We start from the raw sequence: 18,129 nt of genomic DNA, 5'->3' as shown, positions 1-18,129 counted from the left end.
TGAATCTAAGCATCAGGGCCCCAAGTCTGCTAAGGAATGGCGGCACAGTTGTGTGTCGGCAGCATGGGTTTCGCACTGTAGGTATTCATTATCTGCGTTTTAGGAAACATTTATTGCATCTTTTTTAAAGAACTAACGTTAATAGACAGTAATAAATGTTAAGTGTTTCATATTGCACTACTGGGACTCACTAACCAAGAGAAAACAGATACCTAAAGTCGCCACACCATTCAGACGACACAGCATTGAGCCGCCATTCATTAGCAGACTTGAGGCCCAGAATAAATGAAATGTACTTGCAGTTTCTTCCCTACACCTAGATGTTGGACCGTACTCTAATAAGACACTCTCACAATCACATTGTGCGGGCTTCAGCTTTCCTTTTAGTGATAATAAATCAAGAAAGTAAGTATGTATATTGATTTTCTTGAGTTTTTGGTAACCATCTTTGAAAAGTTCATTTCGTGGTATATATACTATAATGTTCACAAAACTTCAAGATTTTTCATATTTTATATTACAAACATTACACTTGATGCGCCTGTAAAATATTGTGCTTAGTAAAAGTGTAAGGTTGAAAATGTTGAAATTATAAATACTTACCGTATTTTTATACGATTATATTATACTGAGCATACATAACTTTAAAACTGATACTTAGGCCTTTTATGTACCTAATATTGATTAATATAGTGACATAAATAGTATACACATGAATAGAACTAGTGTTCATTCAATATACATATAAAAGATCTATTGTGACGCCGTATAAATATTTTTAATGCAAGTGCCTTAATTACCTAAGTGGTGAATATATACATGTATATTTACGAATAAAAAATTAAGAACCTCTTAGTTATTAAGCCATCAATTTATAACGATCTAGATTCAGAATAAAATGTAGTTATTATATCCTAGTTTATAGAATGTATATTTATACATAAATATATGTTCATTTACATAAATAGTAAACAAATAAAATACATAATAATGGTTCGTTTGAAATACTTAGAAGTACATATAGGTATAAATTATATATTTCATCTCAAGTTTACACATTTATTATGAATCTCTAAGAATTCTATTTACCTACTATTCAAGAAAATACACATATCTAACATTCATTTTATACTACTATTCTGCATTATGTATTGATATGCACATACATATTTGACGTCATCATCTCATTTTCAAATCCACTTCTTCTGCTATCGGCCTATCTTATAAGCCCTTATCGCCTTATTTTAATCTTAAAATTACACCAAATATTTAAATGGATACTTATGAGAACCATTTTCCATATACTGAGGAAGAAAAAAGATACACTGTGAGTGTGGGTGCACAATGCACATACATAAGTTACATATAATACCATTCAAAACTATAATTGCACATGTAACACCGATCGATACCACTTGCTTAAATGTAATGTTTATGCACATCAATTTTAAGCTACATCAATTTTATATTAACTACATATCTATTTTATACACTCAACATTTGAACTCCCTAAACTTTTCATATTCACATTAAATATGAAAGAAAGAGTAGTTGGTATTTGTTCTGTCCTGTTTCGGCATATTTTTAAACATAGTTAAATTTCATAAGTATGTAAAATTTGCCTGTTCGGGTATTCCAGTAGTTTTCAACTTTTTCAGCATTGATTTGATTATGAAATGCTTTCTTAATTAACGGCTATTACCAATAAGTATACGTAATATTTCTCTTTACAATACTCATTTTAAAAGACTTCATAATATTCGTGTTAAATAATATATAGGCCATTTTAACTAGCAGTTATCATTACGCCTATTTTCATTATGTTTCCATATTTATCTTTCATTGCTAGTATTTTTTTATTCCTATATTCAAAGCCATAAGATACTAAGTACCCTTTCTTTCCCCAAGATACATTGATCTTTGGTATGCTTAAATACCTACTTATAATTATAATACTCAAGACATAATACTTTTCATAACTCTCAAATCAGCTCAAATACTTTGACATAATTAATCATTTGGTAAAATAAGAGCAGGGCAGAGCTTCTGAGCTATGCCACTATAATTGTGTGCTCGCATAAAGTCACTCTATAGCCCAAATTCATAGACCATATCTTAAATATAGAGGAGCTTTACAAATGACTTGACTAGAAGGTTTACATATTATTTAAACCCCAACGCAAAAAGAGTCAATACCAGCAGAAAAACCATAAAAGTGGGAAGTGATTGCTCCCTCTAGCGGTCGCTATTATGAAACACAAGACAGATGAAAACGCACTTTTATGTTATAGATATAGACACTTACAAAATAATATTTTTTGCGTCGCATGGTTAAGAATACATTATACCACTGTTTGATAGAGTAGCATTTTCGGTTAGATTAGCTTAGATTAGTATAGCATAGCCGTAGTCCGTTTTGTTCGTCGAGTAATTTAGAAGGGGTAGTTTAGGAAAGTTCCGCCTTAGGCAGCTTATCCGTCCCTACCCCAGTACCTTCAGTTGGCCCACGCCATGACGCACTTGTTGAAGGGCAGCAGTAACGCGGCGTGGCGGGGCGGGGAGGGGAAGTAGCGGCGCGCGGGGGCGGGGTCGGCTCGGGACAGCCACGGGTATACATCGAGGGGGAAGACCAGGCCGATCATGATGGAGAGGTCTGCAGAGGATGGCCCGGCTAGGCCGACGTAGCTGTGGGGAGAGATGGATGTAGGTTAAAATCAGTGGCAAGTTAGGCAACTGTTTATGAAACGGAGCCGGTGTGATTGACGTTACAACTGAACCTTATACACGATAAGAGGTAGGAGCACCCATAGTCCCGAGGAATTCGATCAGAAATAGGCCTAACATTGCCCTCCTCCTTCGGCCGTTGGGTAAAAATATTCAGCAATGCCCGATTACTGCCATGTCCGCTGTTTTGCGCTCATATACATGACATGACGTGATATGTGTTTATGTTGTGAGTATGTGTGTTTGCGCGCGCGTGTGTGTGTGTGTGTGTGTGTGTGTGTGTGTGTGTGTACTGACCGCACGCGGCCCACGGCGAGGCGGCCGAGCGGCGTGATGACCTTGACCGCGTGGCCGAGGCGCAGTTGTCGCGGCGCCGCCGGGATGTAGGGGGTGCCCAGGTTGCCCATGTAGTCGTCTGTAATGTAAAGTCGTTACACATTAATACTGTTTCATACGGAAGAGAAACGTAACGCACTGCTGACGTACCTTCAAATTGCATAGAGTATAGGGGTACTTAATAATACTTAATCTACAATCTTTTCAGCCTTAGTTTTAAAAATCTGTCGCGAAAAAGGCTATACTCCCTTCGATATAATCAACGTTTTATGACGGGGATCGGGCCTGGCTGATGTCAGTGACTTACATACAAGACGAAGCGGCGCAGGTCCAAGGTTAATGCGTCCATCTCCTATCTACTAGCCGGTGTCCCAGGGCCTATGTCCACGCTGCTTATGTCATTATACATGATCACTTAGGAGCAGGTGCGCAGGTTGGTAGGTACTCACGTTCGGAGCAGCTGCGCAGGTTGTCGGCGGAGCGGCGCAGGTAGGCGTCGGTCTCCTCGAGCAGCGAGTCCGTGTCTTCTGAACGCACGTCCGGCAGCGAGCCTCGCCACAGCCGGGATTCTGCCGGAATTTAATAGATTACTTGTTGTAATTTATTTCTACCATAATTGTTCTTAATTTGAACCTATTCTGAAAAAGCTTCAATCTCTCACATCCCGAGATTAGGGACAGTAAAAAATCTATTGTGTCTGAGTTACCAATGGGATATTTTTAATTATTATTACCTCTAAATTCTCACATGAAAACAATAAATAATTAGTAATCGTTATATAACTTTATGCCCACTCTCAGTCGAATGTTACAGCGTTACTGTTATTCAAAGCAGCAAACGCTAAAGCAGAACGTCCACAGCCGGCTAAACTACGTTATTTCGCATAGTTGAGGCAGTTTTTCATACATACACTTTCATACATTTTCGTGCGTCCACCGCAAACTATGCACTATGTATGAAAAGCCGTTCGGCTTAAAAGTTCCAGCAGGTTCAAGAACAGCTTTAGCTAATAATACCGCGAGACTGCCATAACCTATAACCTAGCTGGTAAAAATTGTTCGCAGAAATGATCACTTATAGTATTGACCTCGTCTGAAGCTCGGGATATGGTTGCGCGGGGCCCAGTCGTTGCCGCGGTCCCCGCTGACGAGCGGCGAGCGGTGAGGGGCGCGGGACGGGCCTGGAACAGCTGGGTACCTGGAGATTTACGTTAAAATTGTTGATCAAATCTTTGGGAGTGTAAGCTTAGGAGTGAATGGAGGGTATGCAAAAAGGTTCCAGAACTAAAGAAACCATATTTTATAAAAATGACGACAGTTACATTAGAGGGAGTACGTATTGAAATGCCTTCGATTCGAGTGCGATAGAACAATAACCAACAAGACAACAAAAATAATGTAGAATGGCACCCTGAGTTACCCCCTCTTCACCTTCTTGGCTTATATGCTTTTTATCAGCAAAGTTTTATTTACATATATACAACGACGACCTTCCGTTATAAACGCACATCCTAAATTTTCAAAAATAGGCCTTACCTGGCGTCGTTAGCATTATGAGCAACGGCGGCGGCTGCGGCGGCGGCGGCGGCGGCGGCGTGCGCCTGGTCCGCGCAGGCGCAGCGCTGGCCGGCCGCCCACACCGGGTCCGCCGAGCGAGAGAGCTCAGGCACCATCGATGTGAAACCTGTAAGACAAGATTTGGGGTTAGTTGTTGTTGAGTGGGTAGTATCGATGTGGAACTTGTAAGTATGGATTTTAAGTAAGTTGTTTTTTTGAGCGCGACAGCTCATCGGGATCATCGATGTGAACCCTGCAGGTGGGTTCTGGGTTAGTTGTTGTTGGGCGCGAGAGCTCTGGTAGCATTGATGTGAAACCTGCAGGTGTGGATTTCGGGTTAGTTTTTGTTGGGTACTGTCGATGTGAAACCTGTAGGTGTGGATTTAGGGTTAGTTGTTGTTGGGTACTATCGATGTGAAATCTGTAGATTTTAGGTTAGTTGTTTTCTGAGTGCGACAGCTCAAGGACAAGATGGAGGATTTTGCGTCGAGCCTGGCACGACGCTTGTGGGGATTCCATTAAAAAAACCCACACAACGAGTCACGTGACCTCACCGTCCCGTCGTTATAACGCCTTGCCAGATATTTGCAAATGCCTATAAGTATAGGATTGTTTTATTGGTTGATAATACGAGTATGTCAATGGTGGAATCAATTTTTACATTTATGAAATATACATAGATAGTCCTTAACCTAACCTACCCTATCCTACCCTACCCTTGTTACCTGTTTAAACCTGCCCTGGACTTCCGCGAGTATTTCAATACCAAAATTTGCAATATCGGTTCAGCCGTTCTCGAACGTCGTCGTCGTTTCTCTTCAGGAAAGAAACCCGACTTATTTTTATATAAGTAATGTATTATAATTAGGTATATGCTATAGTTACCGAGGTCGCTAAGCAGCTGGCGGCGCGGCGGGTCGGGGCGTGGAGGAACAGCCATACGCTGCGGCAGCCGCGGCATCGGGGACCGCTCCGGCCGCACGGGGAACTGGAATGGATTGATATTTATAGTTAATACAAGATGGAAGTTAATCCTATCCGTGAAGTGCTTACGTAAGGTTGACGCCTGTTTTACGACAAGGTGAAAGGTGATACGTTTACGATCCCTTTACGTTACGTTATGTTCGGTGACATAAAACACCATAAGTAAAACACGTTTCAATACAATTTGCTAAAGCAGATTTTAAAACTGAGGAACAGCTGCGTTTCTAAGCTTAAGTAGGAACAACTGACTCATGGACTGAAACTATAACATAGAAAGAAAACTTTAAATGAGATTTAAAATTGAAATTAAACAAACGTATTTAAATTGTATGAAATTTTAAATACATTTTGTGTTAGTACAAAATTACGTTTGACAGGCTACTAAATACGTTTCCTTAATTTTAGATAAGGGCTATTTCACAATCTCACCTGTAATCCAATACCGTGACTGTACAAAAAATTACCGAATCTCTATGGTTTGCAGTAAATTATTCAATCATGTTTGCTCTTTTCTCAATCGGCTTTTTCCTGCTCAAGATAATGCGAAGTCGCGGTCGCCTCTTGCACATATGGCGAACACCAAGCTGAGAGCGCAAGGCTTGAGCTGGTCAGAGGCCGGGCGGTTGCTGAGGAAAGGACGCCGTGGCGCACTCTCGTGAAGGCCCTCTGTACCACCGGGGTACCATACGATAACAACAACATAATGCGAAGTACCTGCAGCGCGAGGTGTTCGTCGGAGCGGCAGCGCGGCGGCAGGGCACACACGGCGGTCTGCGCGGCATAGTGGCCTGTATTGTGTGAGCAGTAGGGGTCACAGTACCTGCAGCGCGAGGTGTTCGTCGGAGCGGCAGCGCGGCGGCAGGGCACACACGGCGGTCTGCGCGGCATAGTGGCCTGTATTGTGTGAGCAGTAGGGGTCACAGTACCTGCAGCGCGAGGTGTTCGTCGGAGCGGCAGCGCGGCGGCAGGGCGCACACGGCGGTCTGCGCGGCATAGTGGCCTGTATTGTGTGAGCAGTAGGGGTCACAGTACCTGCAGCGCGAGGTGCTCGTCGGAGCGGCAGCGCGGCGGCAGGGCGCACACGGCGGTCTGCGCGGCATAGTGGCCTGTATTGTGTGAGCAGTAGGGGTCACAGTACCTGCAGCGCGAGGTGCTCGTCGGAGCGGCAGCGCGGCGGCAGGGCGCACACGGCGGTCTGCGCGGCCGCCTCGCGCCGCCGCCGCGCCTTCAGCGGGCCCGCGCGCTGGGTAGAGGGCTGGAGGGGCCTGTAAGGGAGAGTAGGAGAATTATTTAATACTCGTAAATTTGGATAACCGAAAATCTTGCGTATGATTTGAGGATTCTCTCTTCGTTGTTTTGTCTCATAGATACAAAACAACAGCGCCTCTAGCATCCACATGACTGAAGTTGTATGCAGATAACTAATTAAAATGCGTAAATTATCGTTTTGGAACGAAGCGTTGGGTTTCATAGTAGGCGCTTCCTGGATGATCTGTTCCGGAGCAATCAATGTGTTGCTGACGGACGGATTCGAAATATATTGGGCTAAGAGCCCGATAAATTGACAAAGATAGGTTACTTACATAAATAATAAACCAAATAAAACTCACCTGTATTGAAACGGATTAGGGCAAGTATTGCGTCGCACTTGCAAATTGGCGGACAAGTCATCCTCCGATATACCACACTTGGATATATCCGTGGCAGGAAACATCGAGTACCTGTACCCGAGGCGACTCGGCCTATGGAAGCTATCCACACTCTCCTCTCTTTGAAGCATATCCATGCTAGACCCGAGCTCAAAGCTTGAAGACTTCGTATTATCCATGCTCATATTCCTATTATATTCACACGTGAGACTATCCACGCTATCCAGTCGTCTATTACTCGTATTCGGGCTTCGCCTATACAGGGTGTTATCCGACTTGTTATACCCAGTTTTGAGTATACCCCTCCCGGGTAAGTCTAAGCTTTTCCCCAAGCCGGACTGTTTTATATTCCTGATTTCTTTATCATTGGGTAAAGACACTCTTTTCATTCTTAATGAGGAGTCAGCTATAGCTCCTTGGAGGCTGGTGTTCTCCTGGTTTTCGTTCTCCGCGTTGTCTGTGGTCTCTGCCCCGGGGTGAGCGTCTGGGTCCAGGGTGTGGAACTTGATCAGGACCGGGGTGGAGTGGGTGGTTGACACGTGGGAGGGACTCCAGGGCTCGCCCTCCCGGATTGAGACGAGGTCCTCCTGGAAATTTGAGGTTTGAGGTTTATTTGAGGGTTCTTTGGTAGGTAGTTACACTTTATATGACTGTAGGTACCTATATAAATAAACGATTTTAGTTTTAATTATAACATATTTATAAAATGAACTCATCACACTTTTCTATCAAGTAAGTCCGTTACCTCACCAAAAAACTTAAACTGAACACTATAACTTATGGCCTAAAATTGAAAATGAATGAAAAATTAAAAAGCATTTATTAACACCAGATAAAAAACAATAAACATTACAAGTAAAATTAAATGATAGTGATGTATAATATTTACGGTGGAGAATTAACAGGTAGATATTATCGATGTCCCCTACACTAGGTAAAACCCGTATCGTACGGGAAGTAGTACTCTACTTATAACTTTCGTGTAACTATACCTCATTCGGGGAAACGACGTAGCAAAGCGCCCTCTTTGTCCCACATTTCCATACAAAAGACAAAGACGACAAATGAGTTAGCCAAGCCCATTTGGCCACGTGATTACCTAAAATTGTAAAGCCGTGTCTACACTTCTGAATTAAAACAACCAGCACCCACCTGCAAATGGCTCATATCCTTCGACTCATCAGTAGTGAAGATCAGCTCTATATCGTCCACTTCTTCAGACTCGGTGCCGCTGCCCGGCCCCTCCCCCTCCCCCGCGCCCCCCGCACCCCCGCGCGCCTCTAGTTCGGGAGAGTTGGTCTCGGAGAAGACCGAGTTGTCGCCTTCGGACATTGATCTGCGGATGTGGATGGGGAGGGTATTAGCATACATACACACATATGCTCGACTGTACCTAATCTCCGAAGGGGAATCAGGCAGGCAAGTGACAGCGAACCGTAAAGCCGTTTTTGAGTACAATGCACTTAGGACACACATCAAGAATCTAGGTGTTAATTAATCTTGATAATTTGAAGACATATGCATAGGAGAATATACACAATGTTTACCAAAGGAGTGCTTGTGCAGGTAGGTCTATTTTTTCATAAGACTAATGGTTAGAAGATGGCACTGCCTTATTTTTATTCATTAATTTTGGGAGCCTTAGGCCCAGCACATGTGGTGAAACGCAACTGCTACTAAACTGCAACTATTAGTTAATTTTGAGTTGAAACAGGTTTCAAAGGTCTCAAAGGCATCTATGTCATTAACTCAAATGAAACTCAAAATTAACTAGGAGTTGCAGTTTCATTGCAGTTGCGTTACACCATGTGTGCAGGGCCTTACTGTCAGTTACACTATCAGGTGAAACAGAATTGCATTCACACAGTTTTGTAATTTAATAAGGAATAAAAATCTCTTCCATAAACAAAAGCTCAGCTTGTTATAGTTAAGTAAATCAAACATACCTGAAACTCAAGTCATCCACATCCAGGTTAAGCGGATCTTTCCCCTTCTTCTCATCAAATCCTTCCTTCACCACCAAGTTCTCTTCAGACGTGATCTTCACCTGCACATCAAACTTGTCTCCCTTGCCTTTACTCTCACCTTCGTTCGGAAATGCCATCTTGAACCTCTCTGAAGTCACAGATTCAACTCTCAAGTTGCTCGAGTCTTCTACTTTACCAATATGCTGTACCTGCTCTTCTATTACAGTTTTTGGCTTGTCCTTTTCTGATTTCTTCCTTTGTTCTTCTGCTGAAGAATCAGACTCGGTTGTTGTGTCTGAGGATACTGTTCCTTCTTTGATAGTTCGGACTTTTATTCGAACATCAAACTTAGATAGAAGTTCTAGTTTAGTTTTGTAGCTTTCGCCAGCAGCATTTGTTTCATGTTTGGAAATTCTTACCTGACTGCAAGGTTCGTCTACAGGGGACTCGTTGTGAGGTGATGAAGAGGCCAATGGACTTTCAATTTCAGGATGCAATTCTCCAACGAAACTGCCATCGAGCTGGTCATCAGTTGGACAGTATGGCTGCTCCTCCTCTTCTTCAGACGTAGCTGAAACCGATTCCCTAACTTCTATAAATTCACTATTAATATCTGGAGTTTCTGTTTTTATAACTATTTCACTGGCAGAGTCCCTGCCTTGCGAACGGGGACTGTAAGTCACTTGCAACTGGATATTCTGTGCAGTTTTAGAGCCATCACTTTCGTTGCCACCCGAATCAATGATTCGTCGTCTCAGAATATGGTTTTCTAGAGTCAACTTTTCAATTATGTCCGTAAAGTCAATGCACTCGGAGTGTTTTTGGTATTTTTCTTTTAGCACTTTCAGTTCATTCTTGGACACTTCCAGAGCGGTCCGTAGCGAGACCACGGTCTGGTGCAGCGCCCTCACTGTGTCGAGGTGCGCCACCCCCCTTCCCTCCATGCCTCCAAGTTGCCCACACAATGCACAACCAACATCCCATACATGACTAAAGACAGGGCTTCCGTCAACACTCCCTCAATACACGATCAATGAGTTATCCATTGCCACGACATCGCTGGACCTTAAACACATAAACATACGGATTATTACTGAAAATACTACGCCAAAAAAATCTTTTATGAAGTGCTCGCATGCAACAGAAATCTATAATACCTCCCGTGACACAGTTCGGGGATCGGCTGCGCATTTTAAGTAGATTCCTATCGGCAGTTGTGTGCTTAAAGATTTACCAGGGCAACAGGCGTCAAGAGGAGCTCAATCGATAAAACAACTCGGGCAGCCGAACCTATAATAAAGCTGTAAACTCCTTCAAAGTTCGCTCGGGGCGCGCAGCAGCTGGCACGGGCCAAAGATAAAGCACCGACACGGAACTATGCAATTAACACTGGCCGCTATCTTACCATCGTTTTGACAAGGTTGCTGCATATATCTATAGCATGGAAATACCAGTAAATACGTGAAAATTATGCCACTTGTCTTCCCTTCGCCACTTGTAAACAAATCAATACTTTTGTGGAATTCGAAGTATTTCGTGTTCGCGCGCACAGGAAGAAGAGAGAAAAAGCTATGTTTTGTCACTTTCTTGAGCTGCGTTACAAAGTTAAGTTATATATGTAAAAATTTAAGAAATAATGTAAATGCTTAACTTTAAAAGAAAATGCCTATCTCGTACAAATTTTATATAGAGATGCCTTTTAAGCTAAGCGAAAGACTCGATGGAATCCCGATAACTTATTCAATCAAAATCAAAATAGTAACGTAGTGTTGTTTCCTCAGAATAAACGTTCCTATACTCTTATCAAGGACTTTGTGACTCTTATTCTAAGTGTTTGACAGATGACAGATGACATCCAAAATAAGTCGCCGAGTGTTTATTTTATTTATAACCTACAAACTTTAGAATTTTCATTTACTTTGCATTTTTCTCTTGAATTTTAAAATGTTTTCGGTATCAAACTTTTGCAAGACATCATCGATATTATTGCGCTTTGAAAGATATAGACATAAAACTCACTGGGTATGTTTTCTCACTTGTTTCCATTATATTTTCTAAAAATTGTAAAGTCCTATTTTTGTCATGATTTTCTCTTTCTTGTCAGGCAAAACTGAAAAGGAAAACGAGCCCAAAACATAAGGCTATGAACCACTTTGATGAGTTCTACAGCTCAGTGTTCGGCAAGCAGTGGGTCCCCATGAAAGAAGCTTTACAGCGCCGGTCGAAGTATGTGGCTGTAGTCAATAACTACGGAGATACTGAGGAAACTATCGAGCTACTACATAGCCGAGGTATGTATCGTACTAGCTGAAATACTCAAAATTAATAATATTAACACTTTAACCTAAATAAAGTAAAAACAACTAACAACAAAACCCAAGATACATTCATTGACTAAATATACTCACACTCAAATTTACAACCCTTTATTATTTTCCTAAAGATTTAATTAGTTTACTATTCATGTTGTTTGTACTTTAAACAACAGAATTAAATTAATGTTTTCCAGGTGCACACTGTCTAAAACAGCTGATGTCGGTGCAGCAAGAGTTCCACACACAATACAAACCAGCCGAGTCCAACACAAAAGAGAACTCAAACACAAGAATGGAAGACTTCACGTCTCGACTCCAAACTGACGAAATATCTAGCATATACCCGCAGGGTGACCAGATTCCTGAAAGACTACAGACTAAAGACATGACACTGCAGAGAGATAGTGATGTGCTTGTGGAAGCGGAACAAAAGACGTAGGTGGTTTTTTCATGTGTAATTTCTCTTAAATATTTCAGTATGGCTAAAAGTTTGTTGCACAAATAATGCTGTGGCCCAAAACTTTGTTGATTATTTCAGTGTGGTTAAAATGTTAAGTTCCACTGCCACAGTCTTATATTAATTAATCAACACCTATAATTTCAGTGAAGTGCGAGCACAAACCCTGGAGCAGTCCCTAGCACAAGCAGAGATAGACACATCCCGCATCATAGACCCGAGTATGGGTGTGACAGCCGAGTCTCTGTACCAGTACATACCGGCCACACAGCTCAAGGGCATGGACGAGTGGATCCCGGAGTCACTGTACTACTCTTATTATAATAGTGAGTATTATTAAAATAACATGGATGGAATTGATGTTAGCTCGAAATATTGCATTGGACACAGATCTGATATAGAGAAATTATACAAATATGAACCCATCTTTACATGCTTATATTATAGCGCCTAGTTTTAAAAATGCATGCACTCTCCTGGTAGATACTTTTGCACCTAAAATCTTAAAAATATTGTTGTCTATTGCTTGCTTAAAATATCTTCATAATATCATTGAGTTCAAATTAGTTCATGACTGAAAACCTCTATTGTTATTCAAAACTTTTTTCAGAAAGCAAGGACTTTCCACTGACGATAGAGCCAGAGACAGAGTTCACATTCCCTGAAAACCTGAAAGTGTACACATATGAAAAGGACAGTGATTACTCGGACTTTCCACAACCTAAAAGATGCTCCACAGGTAAAGCTACATAGGTACATAATACTGAGTGAAACTATTATTTTATTAGATAAAAACTATAAAAGCCCTCAACGGAAGCGAGGTAACTGAAGGATAGCCTTCAGTTACCTTGGTAATCTTGACTGTTGTTCAGAGAGTCCTGGGTTCGTTAAGTAAAAGACTTGTGATTTTGATTCTTTTGTGGAAGATTGCCTGTAAGAGGTCACTCTTAGCGATAAGACTGCTTATTTTATTATTTCTAGTCCTTAACTATATTTTTGTAAATTTAATTTACATGCTTTTCAATAGAGATATACTCAATTATATTATAACAATATTAAACCCACTGTTAAACGTTCCAGGTGTGTTCAACTACTACCCGTTAGACTGCGGCAGCGTGCTCTCGGTCCTAGCTCTATGCCTGTCCCCGTCAGACCGCGTGTTGGACCTGTGCGGCGCGCCGGGCGGCAAAGCTCTACTGGCGTTGCAGACCCTACTGCCCTCGAGACTCGTTGCTAATGATAGCTCGATGTCTAGGACTAATAGGTATGTTTTATAAATTACTTCTTTTATAAGCTAACTTAATACGTGACTGCGCCAATATAACAGTTGATGAATGGTTGAGTCAACTTGTGAATACTTATAGCAATAAGAATATTAAGAACGAAACTTTTGCCGTGATATACACACGGTGTTTTCGAGTGAATAATGCAAATTTAACAATTACAGTGTAAGTAGGTATGTAGCTCTAGCCATGAGTAAGACACTTTTTATTGAGTGAATGAAGCAATCGTGTCAGTCACATCAGAATATATGAACAGCCGTGATTGCACAGCCGTCAAACTATCCCTGTCCGACCTTGTGTTGGACCTGGCGGCGCGCCGGGCGGCAAGGCTCTACTGGCGCTGCAGACCCTACTGCCCTCGAGACTCGTGGCTAATGATAGCTCGATGTCTAGGACTAATAGGTATGTGTTATGACATGACTACCTACATACCTAGATAGTAAGTGGGAGTGGCATTGAGTGAGTAAATAAGTGTGAATGAAACTGTAGCTGTGAGCTAGACACTGTGTTAGTGGGTGAAAGAAGAGTGTCAATTAGAGTGAACGAAAATTATTGAGTGCTAGATCTCTGTCGGTCCCCGTCTGACCTAATTATGTTTGTCTATCACCTACTTCATCATGACCCATCACGTCCCCACTGCTGGGGCACGGGTCTCCTTCCAATGAAGGAAGGGTTTAGGCCTAGTCCACCACGCTGGCCAAGTACGGGTTGGTGGACCCCAACACAAGCAAGCTTGTGCTGAGAGAGCTGTGCTATCACCTGTAGTAGGTGATAATTATAAAAAACTTCTTTTGTTTACAGAATTAAAAGGATATTCAAGGACTACCTGATCGACTTCGACACCAACAACAAGTGGAGTGAGCAAGTGACGATATCGACAAAGGACGGAAGAATATACACTGACGACTTGGGTTTTGACAAGGTACTTATACTTTATAACTCGGAAGTAAATATTTTTTATGTCCATAGACTTTATTGAACTTTAGAATTTTTTTATGTAATTTTCAACAGTCGATGAAGGTTTTTCTTAACTACCTATGAGGAATTGATTTTTTTATGTACCTACCGATTTTTTAAAGCTGTAAAACAAACGTGGTTTACCATGACCACCTGAGGGAGACCACATTCGCCTTACTGCTTTTGCAACAAAGTTTCTATGGAAAACCAAACATGTTTCTACTCTTCACTTTTTTTCCTGTACACTCCAGGTGGTAAAACACAACACATCTGACAGAACTCTTATTAGGTACATTCGAATAAGGGTAATTTCTGTTTGTATCAGATGTCTTTCCCCGTGGAAGGAATGGGATATACTCTTGACTTTTTCCTTGTACATTGCAGATTTTAGTGGACGCGCCGTGCACGACAGACCGTCACTCCATCACAGAGGACGACAACAACTTGTTCCGCGCCGACCGCGTCAAGGAGAGGCTCAGGATACCCGAGCTGCAGGCCGCTCTACTCATGTATGTACCCTTAATATACTATTATCATCATCATCAGCCTAAGACGAGACAAAAGATCTCCGTCGCGCTCGCTCTTGAGGCTGCGCGATGTGAGAAATAATGGTCTCGTCCTCATTGCGCCCAGTGCTCGCTCTTCTGAGCGTAGGTTTCCCAAAGCGCGCCACTGGATGCGATCTATAGCTTTCCTAAAGCATCATCATATCATTAGGGTCTAAATCCAAAAAGGACGCACGAAATCAGCTGTTTAGTAAGCCGTAAGGCACGGAGGACAACAACCTGTTCCGCGCCGACCGCGTCCAGGAGAGGCTCCGGATACCCGAGCTGCAGGCCGCTCTACTCATGTAGGTACAAGGCAGAGAAATCGGACCTCTCAGAAGCATTTTTACTATGAGAGGGGGGTTAGGTTTCTCTTCACAAGACCGTAGACGTACACTTAACATATTTATCATCAGCAGCCTATAACAGTCTATTGCTGGACGTCCAGTGGTGACTCACAAAACATGCTACTGTACGCGATCTGTATAGGGTATAGCGAAAAGGGTATACTATGGCGATACCTACGTGTGCAGCATGTTAAATCTAAGCGTGGAAATGATATCAGAATGTGAAAATTCGCGAATCGTAGGTTTCGGCTTAGTATACCCTTTTTGCATCGCCCTGTATAGCTTTCCCTAAGATATTATTAGGGTCTAAATCCGAACGAATCGGCAGGTAGAACAAGGTTCAAAGGCCACGGGTTCGAATCCCGTCTAGCATTCATGAAATGAATGTATCCAGGAACACCAGTGGCCCGTAATTTTTGTCCCTTTGTTATAAGTTACTCGGCTTTTGCTTATGTTCTTAAATAACCTTTACTTACTTACAGAAACGCCCTGCGCCTAGTCAAAGTCGGTGGCGCAGTGGTCTACTCTACGTGCACGCTCAGCCCCATACAGAACGACGGCGTGGTGCACATGGCGCTGAAAGCAGCTTTCGAGACACACGGGATCATTGCACATGTCAGGTGAGATATTAATAAACAGTTGTAAATGAATGAAAAGCGCATAATTATAATATGCCGCCGCGATTTCGGATTCTCATCGATTGAGAAATTGAGACGTAATATACCTATCAGTACTAGCTACGGAACGGCAGATCAATGACAAAGTGATTAATGACATTTCAAATCTAAGCGTGGCATTTCGCACACGCTTCAATACTAACGTTAGTTTATTACTTTTATGGCCAATACGTATCTGCGGTGCTTAGATTGGTCCCTAGCCTCGGCATGCATAGTTTGCGCCAATCACAACGCACTATCCGTCATTCACCGTCATGCCGCGTTGTGATTGGCTAGTGGAGGTCGGTGGCGCAGTGGTCTATTCTACGTGCACGCTCAGCCCCATACAAAACGACGGCGTGGTGCATATGGCACTGAAAGCAGCTTTCGAGACACACGGGATCATTGCACATGTTAGGTGAGTGATCCATTTGACTTAATAAACAGTTGTGAATAAATGAATAGCGCATAATTATAGTATAATTATGCCTCTTAAGGATTCTCACCTAGAGGTATTGAGACGTAATAATATAGCAGTACCTAATACCTAGCTACCAAACGGCAGAGCGCATCAACGACACATCAAATGTAAGTGCGGCATGTCACACACACAGCAATATATGCCGCGCTTAGATTGGACCCTAACCTCGGCATGCATAGTTTGCACCAATCACAACGCACTATGCGTCATTCGCTTTCGCGTCGTGATTGGCTAGTGGAGGTCGGCGGCGCAGTGGTCTACTCTACGTGCACGCTCAGCCCCATACAGAACGACGGCGTGGTGCACATGGCGCTGAAGGCGGCCTTCGAGACACACGGGATTATTGCACATGTTAGGTGAGATAACAATTTGACTTGATAAATAGTTGTGAACGAATGAAAAGGGCATAATTTTACTAATTATGCCGATTAAGACGTAATATAGCAGTAGGTAATATCTACCGAACGAACGGCAAAGCGCATCAATGACACATCAAATCTAAGCGCGGCATGTCGCATACCTATCTGTCGCGCTTAGATTGGTTCATATCCTTGGCATACATAGCTTGCGCCAATCACAACGCGCTATCCGTCATTCGCTGTCTTGTAGTGATTGGCTAGTGCAGGTCGGTGGCGCAGTGGTCTACTCTACGTGCACGCTCAGCCCCATACAGAACGACGGCGCGGTGCACATGGCGCTGAAGGCGGCCTTCGAGACGCACGGGATCATTGCACATGTTCGGTGAGATATTCATTTGAGTTAATAAACAGTTGTGAATAAATGATTAGCGCATAATTATAGTATAATTATGCCTCTTACGGATTCTCACCTAGAGGTATTGAGACGTAATAATATAGCAGTACGTAATACCTAGCTACCAAACGGCAGAGCGCATCAACGACACATCAAATCTAAGCGCAGCATGTCGCATACGCAGCAATATATGCCGCGCTTAGATTGGTCCCTAGCTCCAGCATACATAGTTTTCTCCAATCACAACGCACGAGCCGTCATTCGCTGTCGCGCTGTGATTGGCTAGTGGAGGTCGGTGGCGCAGTGGTCTACTCCACGTGCACGCTCAGCCCCATACAGAACGACGGCGTGGTGCACATGGCGCTGAAGGCGGCCTTCGAGACACACGGGATCATTGCACATGTTAGGTGAGATATTATGAAAAAGTTCCAGGGACAATAGCACCAAATTACTCCTTAACAGAAAATACTAGCTCAATGACGCCATCTACTACGCTTACCAGTTCGAGGTCTCCACTTAAAAAGTGGTTTACCACATCGGCTCTTTGTAAGTATTCCATAAGACATTCCATTCACCGAAAGGTTGGCTGGTAGAGGTCGCTAAAGTGTTATACCTATGTCAATAAGTTATATTGTATATGGTCGGCCCACTGCTACTTCAATTCCTGAAGCTATGCTTACTACTCCACCGACTAAACCCTCCATCTCTTTCCCCCGCAGGGACCTCACAGCTCCCCTCTCCTGCCTCTCGACCACTCTGAACCTGGGCGCGGGCGCGAGCAAGCCCAAGTACGGACAGCTGGTCGTCCCGTCTGTTGGAGCTAACTTCGGACCGACCTACTTCACAAGGCTTGTGAGAGTTAAGTGATTGATAGTTTTAATTGTGTGAAGAGGTTAGTATGTTGAATGAATTTGTGAAAATAACTTGAAGTTGAGGTATGAATGTTGATTTATCTGACGCCATACCTGTATTCACGTACTTACTTACATATATTATGTATGGTCATGTGAAGAGAAACCTGACCCCCCTCTCATAGTAACAATGCTTCTGAGAAGGGTCAGATTTATCTGCCTTATACTATACCTACGTAAAAGTACTATTGGTAAAAAAAAAGTTTGT

The 18,129-nt window shown here is 42.7% G+C and overlaps 2 protein-coding genes across 2 annotated transcripts; one reads left to right on the top strand and one right to left on the bottom strand.

Moving 5' to 3' along the window:
* Positions 1–2,412: 2,412 nt before the first annotated feature.
* On the bottom strand, positions 2,413–10,757 carry LOC105394461. Its single transcript, XM_048625754.1, has 12 exons — positions 10,622–10,757; positions 9,196–10,281; positions 8,402–8,585; positions 7,211–7,836; positions 6,734–6,865; positions 6,315–6,600; positions 5,502–5,604; positions 4,596–4,743; positions 4,148–4,257; positions 3,510–3,629; positions 3,022–3,139; positions 2,413–2,685 (listed from the first exon to the last, which is right to left on the bottom strand). Exons 2-12 carry the CDS (start codon positions 10,158–10,160, stop codon positions 2,496–2,498), a joined length of 2,982 nt encoding a protein of 993 aa, XP_048481711.1. The 5' UTR covers positions 10,161–10,281; positions 10,622–10,757; the 3' UTR covers positions 2,413–2,495.
* Positions 10,758–11,068: 311 nt separating this feature from the next.
* LOC105394865 (5-methylcytosine rRNA methyltransferase nsun-4) lies at positions 11,069–18,023 on the top strand. Its single transcript, XM_048624135.1, has 10 exons — positions 11,069–11,238; positions 11,321–11,507; positions 11,726–11,966; positions 12,136–12,314; positions 12,599–12,727; positions 13,069–13,252; positions 14,073–14,193; positions 14,613–14,737; positions 15,603–15,740; positions 17,730–18,023. Exons 1-10 carry the CDS (start codon positions 11,161–11,163, stop codon positions 17,875–17,877), a joined length of 1,530 nt encoding a protein of 509 aa, XP_048480092.1. The 5' UTR covers positions 11,069–11,160; the 3' UTR covers positions 17,878–18,023.
* The last annotated feature ends 106 nt before the right edge of the window (positions 18,024–18,129 follow it).

This window comes from Plutella xylostella, chromosome 3 (genome assembly GCF_932276165.1).
Source record: "Plutella xylostella chromosome 3, ilPluXylo3.1, whole genome shotgun sequence".
NCBI lineage: Eukaryota > Metazoa > Arthropoda > Insecta > Lepidoptera > Plutellidae > Plutella > Plutella xylostella.
The sequence above is the reverse complement of the archived record's forward strand: the minus strand, read 5'-3'. Positions and strand labels throughout refer to the sequence as shown.

Excerpts from the sequence above, each read along its gene's own strand:
- LOC105394461 (XM_048625754.1), bottom strand. The coding sequence starts at position 10,160 with ATGGAGGGAAGGGGGGTGGCGCACCTCGACACAGTGAGGGCGCTGCAC. Across the intron at positions 6,601-6,733 it reads CACCTCGCGCTGCAGGTACT|GCCACTATGCCGCGCAGACC; the intron begins GTGACCCCTACT and ends CACACAATACAG. Across the intron at positions 2,686-3,021 it reads CTCGCCGTGGGCCGCGTGCG|CTACGTCGGCCTAGCCGGGC; the intron begins GTCAGTACACAC and ends CTCTCCCCACAG.
- LOC105394865 (XM_048624135.1), top strand. The coding sequence starts at position 11,161 with ATGTTTTCGGTATCAAACTTTTGCAAGACATCATCGATATTATTGCGC. Across the intron at positions 12,315-12,598 it reads GTACTACTCTTATTATAATA|AAAGCAAGGACTTTCCACTG; the intron begins GTGAGTATTATT and ends AACTTTTTTCAG. Across the intron at positions 13,253-14,072 it reads TCGATGTCTAGGACTAATAG|AATTAAAAGGATATTCAAGG; the intron begins GTATGTTTTATA and ends TTTTGTTTACAG.